The sequence below is a fragment of the Cololabis saira genome, chromosome 13, assembly GCF_033807715.1.
Source record: "Cololabis saira isolate AMF1-May2022 chromosome 13, fColSai1.1, whole genome shotgun sequence".
NCBI classification, from domain to species: domain Eukaryota; kingdom Metazoa; phylum Chordata; class Actinopteri; order Beloniformes; family Belonidae; genus Cololabis; species Cololabis saira.
This window is the reverse complement of record NC_084599.1, coordinates 30,836,529-30,845,601: the sequence shown is the minus strand read 5'-3', so window position 1 is coordinate 30,845,601 and position 9,073 is coordinate 30,836,529. Positions and strand designations below refer to the sequence as shown.

The window sequence follows — 9,073 nt, the reverse complement described above, 5'->3', positions numbered from 1 at the left end:
AGTTTGTTTGAAGCTTTTTTTACCAATGCTATGTCAAATTATGACCTTTGCAAAACCCATTACCCTTGATATATTCCATAAAATTTCAACAGAATTTAATCCGACACAATTATGCAAATGCTGCGTCATAATCTATTGATACATAACCTCGTGAACTAAAGTCATAGTCCAATAATCTTTGACTCTTTAAATCAATCTTTTTGATACTCAGTGGATTTGCAACAACTTGTCAGAACTTGTTTTTTGTATTTTTTACTAGTATATAGTCTTTCTTGTGACTCTATTCTTTTGGTGGGTGGAGATCAGTCATGAAGGCCTCTGTGTATCAACAAACTGTCAGTCACTTCCTCTTCTGTCTCAATTACACAAAACACATGGTAGAACATTAACCAGTGTGAGCACTGTTTCTTCCCTGGTGTATCTCCGTGCACACACGGGCATGTATTCCTACATTAATGGCTCTCTGTGTGTTTTGCATGAAACCAGGAGCACATACGTGCATGTTTGCATTATATGTGTATGCGTTTACTAGAGATCCTGCAATCTTACAGCTCCCTGATGTAAAAGTGAAGTGATGAGATCACAGAGAGAGAAGGGCGGGGGGCTATAAATGCTCAAAAGGAGCCTTGAACATCCTCAGATACGGGACAGGTGGGGCAGCCAGCACCATGCAGAGAATTTGAGACTTGTCCAGAACAAAAAGCCAAACAGGTGAAAGGATCTTTTTTTTTTTTGAAGCTGCAAGTGGAGATAAAACGTAGATCTAAGCCAGCAAGTGGAGCGGTATTTTTAGTTTCTATCACTCAAAAGAGATAAAAACTGGACTTTTTAAAAATCTTTACACTCCACCTCACAATAGTTATCAGACAACTCAACTGAAAGACCGATTTCAGTTGTGAAGCTGACCAGATACTTCATTAACCTCAGGAGCCGTCGTTTCCAGAGACAGTTGAAGCATCGGTGTTACAATGTGTTCAGGTAGCTTCGCAAAGTGTCTGGGCATCACCCTGATCCCTCTGTCGATTGTGTGCGTGGTGTGCAACATCCTGCTCTTCTTCCCGGGTGGGAACAGTGTGGAAAATGACTACATCACAGGAGAAGTCTGGTTCCTTGGAGGCATTCTGGGATCAGGAGTGCTGGTGAGTGTGTTTCTGTGTTTTATATCATACTTTCATTGCTAAAAAATGAATCTCTACCATACGATGTGATTGTGTCCAGGCAGATATACATGTTATTCTATATATAGCACCAGTTGATAGCAAAGGTCATCTCAGGGAGCTACGGATAAAGGTAACTATTTAAATACAACTCCAACTAAATACAATCTAAATCAGTTAGTCATTATTCAGTAATTATAATCCAGTTATATTCCAACAGAATCCATTTTGATACTTCCATTATAATGTTGTTCATTCCAACTCAGTCTTATTCTGTCCAGTTCATCATAATTTTAATCATAAAATGCCAATTCTTTAAAAAAAGAAAAGAAAAAAATACAGATTCTGAAATCCGATTGCATCAAATCTGCAGTTCATATCGCCATAGCACCATATCGAGCATTTGCAACTATAAAGATTCATAAAAATTTCAAATATCACATTTTTTAAATCTGAACATTTTTAACTGTTATTTTGAAAACTTTATTTATACTGTAGTTTTTGCTTGCAGTTTCCTCAGTATAGCTAAATATATCACACCAGTGCATTTAAAAATAAAATCTATAAACCTGATTAGAGCCAAAATGTGTGGCTTTTTTTCAAATTACCATCAGTGTATTTGCAGAAAAAAATTAGACCTTGGTTGGGAAATCGGCTGCATCTTCTCGTGAACTTACTTCATTTACTTAACTTTGTTCTAAGCCTCATTAACTATGAAATAGTGGTGATGATTATAAATCTGCATGTATCTATTAGCATGATGGGACATTAAGCAGCTGAATTACTTCCTGCACGCGGTAAAGGAACAAACAAATCCATCATCTGTGTGTGTGTGTGTGTGTGTGTGTGTGTGTGTGTGTGTGTGTGTGTGTGTGTGTGTGTGTGTGTGTGTGTGTGTGTGTGTGTGTGTGTGTGTGTGTGTGTGTGTGTGTGTGTGTGTGTGTGTGTGTGTGTGGCAGATGATCTTCCCAATACCGGTCTTCCTGGGTCTGAAGAACAATGACTGCTGTGGTTGCTGTGGAAACGCAAGTTGTGGGCGGAGATTTGCGGTGAGTTGATTTTCAGGGTTCAACTTCTCGACAGTCATGAAATGATCATTTACAGCTGCAGTTTTTAAAGTTTGACGAGGATCCAAATGAGACTCATTACTCCCCACTCAACTTTTTATTTTTATCTTTTTTTAATTGAAACAATCGTAACTCATTACGACGAGCCAGCATATTTAACTTGTCTAACAAATTAAGCAAATGGAAAATGGACTTCACAAAGCTTTTCATAGCAAGTTTTGACGCTGAAAAGCCATCCATGTAACTCAATTGAAAAAAAAAAAAAAAAAGAAAAGAAAGTTAGCTAATACTAAAACCAATGTTCTTTAAACAGCCATTTGTGACAATTTGTGAAAATCATATGACAGGGATACAGGAAGTGACTACTTTCCAGTGGACTATCAGTGTGGGGATTTTACTTTGAAAAAATGGTATTATTATGGGTGTGGCTGCTTTGAGGTATTTGGGCTGTAAAGACAACTCAATATGTGTGCAACAGTGCCGGATGCACGTCTTGTGTCCCAGCGAGGATGTAAAAACACAATGAAATGATAAATTGTACATTTGTAGCTTTAGAAGTCACTACAATCATGGTTTAGATTCATGGGTCTTACCCATGGAAACTTTGGCAGAGGCACATGTACTTGTACTACTACTACTACTACTACTACTACTACTACTACTACTACTACTGTCTTTTAGCAGATGTTTTTTATCCAGAGTGACTTATTGTACATCTGAGAGAACAAACACACCATTTTTGCCCGGGGAGAATGTAGGTGAAAAGTATCACCTGTCTGGTAAGATTTAACTGAAGTACAAAAGTATTTTTTGATTGACAAATAAAGTTTAAGCACAATTTAATGTAACATTTTATTTCCAGAATGAACGCCCTGTTTGCAATGCTACAAATTGATACATTAAATAGTCATTTGTTTTATGACCAAAATTGTTTAAATGTTCAAATGATCTAAAACAATTAAATATTAAAATAATTTTCTTTTTTTAAAGTTGCAGAATCAAACCTTACTTTTTATGTGTCGATTGCCTCCATCAATCAATATTTTACTGCCTGTCATCTTTTAACCGCACTGCAGAATGACCACACGGATGTAATGGAAAGCAAACACAATGGAAGTGTGCACACACCTTTCATGATTTACACAGCCATAAATGTGAAAACAGGTCAACTTGCACACCTTTCTCCTGATGGGAGTTTCCAGACAGAGCTGGTATTGTGCAGCCAGACACACACACACATCCTCTGTTCAATCAGGAATGTGCAGGTTTGTGGAGGAGAGGAAGAATCTGCAAACACAAGTTTATCAGCTGTAATATGTCTGCATACCCCTCATACAGTAGGTAGTTGCGCCCCTGGATTTGGTCGACTGTCAGACCCTGAACCTGGTCTCTTCCAGCAGAAAGAGCAGCAAAACTGTTTTGATCATTTCAAGTGGTTTGCCAGATGTATTGATTCCCAATTGTGACTGCTTGTTTCCTTCAATCCTTTCTCCACCTAAAGATGCTGAGCTCGATCCTGTTTGCAGCTATCGGTGTGTTGGGGGCAGGTTACTCCGTTACCATTTCTGCCCTGGCCATCAGCAAAGGACCTCTGTGTCAGTATAAAAGCGGTACTGAGACGATATGGAACTATCCGTTCCTATCTGAGTAAACAAATCAAATTATTCTCACTGAATCGCAAAAATGTTGATAATGTTACTTAACTTGTAATGCTAATAGAAACATATATGTCACAATGTCAATGTGACACCCCATTTTTCCACCAGAGACTACCTGTCCAATAAAGACCTCTGGAGTATGTGTCTAGCGCCAGAGGGGGTGGTGGAATGGCATCTGTCGCTGTTCTCCGTGACAATGGTGATGGGTTTAATCCAGGCCATACTGTGTGCTATCCAAGTGGTGAACGGCCTGCTGGGAGCTCTGTGTGGAGACTGCTGTGGGTGCTGTGAAACGGTCAGTATTTAGTCTGTGCAAGAATACGGGGGGGACGGGGTCCAATGTCAGTCACAATTTTTGACATATTATTACTATAAAAAAGGAAAATTACCAACCAACTTCAAATGACTTTACTTGGTCACAAGCAAATAAATTAAGCACGTCCGACACAAGACAGCGAGTAGCAAGTATAAGTTATGTTTGACTTATTTACTTGTATTGTATTAACTTAATTATTTAGGTTTGTTAGCAATTCACTTTTTTTCTCTGCATTATAGTTATTCACATTATATTATCCCTCTATAGGCGGTGGATGTTAAGTTGCCTTTGAAAAACTTTCTAGGATTTACGTGTAAAGTGTGAAACACATGAAAATAATAATAATAATAATAATGTTTATCTTTCAGAGAGCTGGAGCTGTGTGAGGATCTCCTGTGGCCGAAGGCACCTCTGTTTCCTGTACATATTCTGTTTCCAGAGCACACCTGTCTTGCAGTGACCTTCCTACTGTTTAAATATGTTTCTGAATAAGAGCTCATTAATTGGTGTGTGGATTATCTGAACATACTGTGGAGATGAACTCTTTAAGGGTTTCCAATTTACCATCTAGTCTACACTCATGGCTCTGCCATATTACTGTTGTTAAATCTTTATATTGATCTGCTGCATCCAATTTCTAGACGTGGAAATGTCTACATTTCCACTTGTAACAGTTGTAACGATTTTCCACTTCATGTCGTTGCATTGACTGCAGTTTTTAATCTGGCTGTTAAACTTCATGACTGCCTCCTGCTGGGTTAGGTAGGGCTTGCATCTCCAAAACATGGGCAAAAGTAAACCCAAATCTGTGATTCTGCCCCCAAAACATTTCAATGAGGCCCTGCTTATCTTTAAATGATAAAAATTAAGCATTTCTATTAAAAAATGTTTTTAAATGGGAGCATTTTTATTAAGTTTCTTCAGGTGATCAAAAAGTACATCTACACTTTATATTGCCATTTAACTTGACTACGAATTGCAATGTCAAATGGGACTAATAACTTGGTAACAAGTCAATAATGCAGCATATTTTAACTCCTTTTCGACAGAATGAGTAATCGGTGGTGTCTAGTTTTACTGTGGAATATGGCATTGTGAGGAAAGTTATTGCCAACCACTGATTTACACCATAAATCAAATCACACGTGTTCTTCTAAGTTAATCGTGTCAATAAAAGACTTTAGTTATTTTTTATTATTGTTATTGTTAATATATGCTCAGATTCCAATCAAGTAATCACCCTCTTTTTACATTACATATTGTGGGTATTTCTGCTTTTGCCATTTGCTGGGATTCTGACTTGTGTGATGAAATAAAGTTGACCTTTCTCTTGGTCGCACTGTTTAATGAGTTCCTTCGATAACAAGTGTTTATTGATTTCTCGTGGCACTATACAGAAATAACAGGTCACGGCCAGGCAGGAAAAGTAAATTATGGTGAATCATTAAAAGCACAACAAACACTGTACCAATTCCTCTTTACACACACTCGTTTTTTTATTCCTTTCTGCTGTTATTTATATATGTTTATATATTCTAGTTGTTTCTTGTATTCTTTTCTATTGTCTTTTTTGAGCGGTTGTGATATCTGAATTTCCCCCATGAGGACTAATAAAGGATTCTTAATCTTAATCTATTTTGACATAGCTAACACTGCTCACAAGTAATTAACAACCACTTTGCTGCTACCATATATTGCTCTCTCTCTCTCTCCCGCTCTCTCTCTCTCTCTCTCTCTCTCTCTCTCTCTCTCTCTCTCTCTCTCTCTCTCTCTCTCTCTCTCTCTCTCTCTCTATATATATATATATATAAATGTTTTACCAAATCATGATACAAAATGGTGCCTTCCGTCTAATAGGTGTGAGATATAAATATATATATATATATAAATATAAAGGATAACAAAATAAAATGACAATAATTCAATGCAGTTTCGTTTGGAAATAGCAATGCAGTCTTTTTATAATCATGCTCACATTTTCAATTATCTAAACTATTAAGATAAAGACACAATGCGGTTAAAAAAAAAACTTTGTACATTTTTATGTCAAGTTTTTTTCCTCTCTGTTTTTAAATTAATATTTGCCTAACTTTTGCTTGGCTTTAACATACTAGGATATCTGTTTTTTGAGCCGGTGTTCTGCCAATTTCTGCTACCTGCCGAGAAATGCTACCTTGTGGTTCTGCGCATGCGCACAGTCGATTTTCAAAGTTTGCATCGTTTCTTGCACGATTTAAAATGTATAATGTGGGATGTTGAGTATTTGATCCTTCAAAATACACTACCCATGACATGAATGCATTACACTTTGTGAACATTATACGATAAAGAGAAAAAGAAAAAACAATTGTATGGCTTTATTTGATATCCATTCAGTCATTCACCTTTATTTAAGCAGGCAGGTCATTAGAACACATTCTTATTTACAATGACGGCCTGGCAAGAGACAAGGACCACTTGGGGGGAAAGGAAGTGGTTTAGGGAGTAAAAGTTATATAATAGATCCATGAGTAAAACACAGCAACATTTTAGCTCTACAAAAGGTAGAAAACCATTAGGTAGCATTTTTTGGCAAAGGAGCAGAAATTAGCAGAACACCGGAACTAATGCCCTGGAGTGCGATGAACACGGACGGAATAAACGTCGTACCAACGTGGCGAAGAAGCTCCAAACAAGGTCCAAGGACGTCTTAAAAAATGGGAATTGAAATCTAAAACGGAGGTAATTCTGGTGTTTGGATCTCAGACATGGGGATCTATATTGTTTGGAGGAAAGGTGGAAGTTCAGCTGTGTAACCTTGGTTGTTTAGTGGCATGTCTTGCGGTTATTTACCCTTTAAGACGGTTATGATCACAGATCTGCAGAGTAAATCAGGGATTATAAACAAAAAAATCATGAAAAAGATTCTTTTTTTTCCATGCATTTTGCTTAAGGGGTAGTTAAGGCTTGTTTTTTTGTATTCCCTTTATGCAATTCCACGCTAAACATTAATAATAATAATAATGATATAATAAACTTTATTTATTACTTTTATTTATTTATTTATTTCACCTTTCATACGAAAGTCGCAGCTCAAGGAGCTTTACAGTAACAGTACAAATAAGAAACAACAACAGCAAATAAAACAAAAAACACAAATATTTAAGTGCAGTGATATAAAACATAACCCTGACAAAATTCAGTTCCAAATTCCTCCACAGAACTACTAAGATAGGATAATATAAAAAGGAATATAAAAATTGAATATATGAATATAAAAAGGTAAAAATGCTGCACGAGTCGTAGGCATATGAAAAATAAAAAGATAAAAATATCAACAAATAAGAGTAAAAGATAAAAATGATCATATAAAAACATTTAAAAGTATAAAAGTAATGCAGACAGTAAAAATCAATGATATATAGATAAAAGGAAAGTGGCAACTAAGGCGTGGTTATCTCATGTTTAAATGCTTGAGTAAAGAGATTTTAAGTTGTCTTTTGAAGATATCTACCGACTCGGCTTCCCTGATGTTTTTGGGCAGTGTGTTCCATAGTTTTGGGGCGTAGTTGACAAACGCTACTCATTGTTACATGTGTGTTTGCTGGTCACGTCTGTTATTTAACATTTTTGAGAATTAGTCTTTATTTTGTGTCTGTGTATTTTTATTAATTTGTTTGCTGTGCTTAACCTGACCTGCTCTGCTTTCTCTCAGATGCTCTCTGTTTTATTGAGAAGAAGCACCGTTGCAGCCTGCAGGGTGATTTACTCCAGATCTTACAACACAAAAAGCTTGCATTTTCATAATTTACAACTTCAAAACCACAATGAAATTTAACCTTTGGATGTCGTTTTAGGCTTTGCGTTGGGCGGGCCCTTCGCAGAGATGCTGGACACCAGCCCTGACTGGAGTCCCTGAGGATGGATCCACATCGTCCGGTATCATCTCCTCCACCAGACTTTCATTCACAGAACGAGAGCCTGGACACGTGAAACCTCCTCTGGTCTCTCGCGTCAGGAGGACTAAACTCTTCCAGAGCAGCCAGACTTGGGATGCTTTACTTCTGGTGAGGAATCAACACTTCCACTCTTCTGCTGCGAGGCTGAAGAAGCGGGCGCGACCTGAACTTCCTCCTCCAGAACTGGACCTGCTGCGCTATGACATGAAGCACTTGTGGAATGGTCCCAAACCCGCCCTCTATCTCGGGTTTGCAGGACTAATCCCTTTTGTAGTCCCCACTCTGTTCATGGCCGCGACTGAGGTCTACTACCCACAGGTGGCTTACGCACAGTTGGCCTACGCCGCCTCCATTATTTCTTTCCTGGGTGGAGCTCGCTGGGGTTTTGCGCTTCCTGAGAGCAGCCCGGCTAAACCGGACTGGATCAACCTGAGCAACAGTGTGGTTCCCTCCCTGCTGGCCTGGGTTACCATGCTCATGAGTGACAGCATTGTTACCGCAGGCATCATGGTCATCATGGGACTGGGAATCTCCCTGCATTATGATCTTGCTCTGCTCCCAACTTACCCCAGCTGGTTCAAAGCTCTGCGTGCGGTCCTGACCGCTGTAGCTTTTTTCTCTCTGGTTGGTACAATGATCATGAACGGTTCATATCCAGAGAAGAGCCTTTTCTAAGTTACCAAGCATGTCTTATTTGTTTGATCCTTTATCATCATCTTAACTATATTGACAGCCTTTGTGTTGGAGAATTTAGCTCAGCATTGTATGTTTTACATAACTTGCTACAAATTGCATTCTGAAGATGCAAAAACAAAAAAGATGAAATAATTCAATGTGCATTCATATTCTAGAAATTGGCTGCTTTTCCACCATAAGATACAAACTGTGTCCTCGTAACTCAACTCATCTATATCAGAATGTTATTTATAATAATTCC

General features: G+C 38.0%; 2 protein-coding genes across 2 annotated transcripts; both read left to right on the top strand.

Annotated features, from left to right (window-relative positions):
* The first annotated feature begins 500 nt into the window (after positions 1 to 500).
* Positions 501 to 5,531, top strand: tm4sf4 (transmembrane 4 L six family member 4). The gene is made up of 5 exons (XM_061738638.1): positions 501 to 1,139; positions 2,117 to 2,206; positions 3,726 to 3,871; positions 3,991 to 4,177; positions 4,567 to 5,531. Exons 1-5 carry the CDS (start codon positions 969 to 971, stop codon positions 4,582 to 4,584), a joined length of 612 nt encoding a protein of 203 aa, XP_061594622.1. The 5' UTR covers positions 501 to 968; the 3' UTR covers positions 4,585 to 5,531.
* Positions 5,532 to 6,786: 1,255 nt separating this feature from the next.
* On the top strand, positions 6,787 to 9,054 carry LOC133457857 (transmembrane protein 69-like). Its single transcript, XM_061737218.1, has 3 exons — positions 6,787 to 6,919; positions 7,893 to 7,937; positions 8,035 to 9,054. The coding sequence occupies exons 2-3, from the start codon at positions 7,893 to 7,895 to the stop codon at positions 8,809 to 8,811; spliced, it is 822 nt and encodes a 273-aa protein (XP_061593202.1). The 5' UTR covers positions 6,787 to 6,919; the 3' UTR covers positions 8,812 to 9,054.
* Positions 9,055 to 9,073: the final 19 nt, after the last annotated feature.

Bases quoted from the DNA above. Each gene is read 5' to 3' on its own strand.
- tm4sf4 (XM_061738638.1), top strand. From the start codon at position 969: ATGTGTTCAGGTAGCTTCGCAAAGTGTCTGGGCATCACCCTGATCCCT. The intron at 2,207-3,725 runs GTGAGTTGATTT...CTCCACCTAAAG, and splicing joins GTTGTGGGCGGAGATTTGCG to ATGCTGAGCTCGATCCTGTT. The intron at 3,872-3,990 runs GTAAACAAATCA...TTTTTCCACCAG, and splicing joins AACTATCCGTTCCTATCTGA to AGACTACCTGTCCAATAAAG.
- LOC133457857 (XM_061737218.1), top strand. From the start codon at position 7,893: ATGCTCTCTGTTTTATTGAGAAGAAGCACCGTTGCAGCCTGCAGG. The intron at 7,938-8,034 runs GTGATTTACTCC...ATGTCGTTTTAG, and splicing joins GCACCGTTGCAGCCTGCAGG to GCTTTGCGTTGGGCGGGCCC.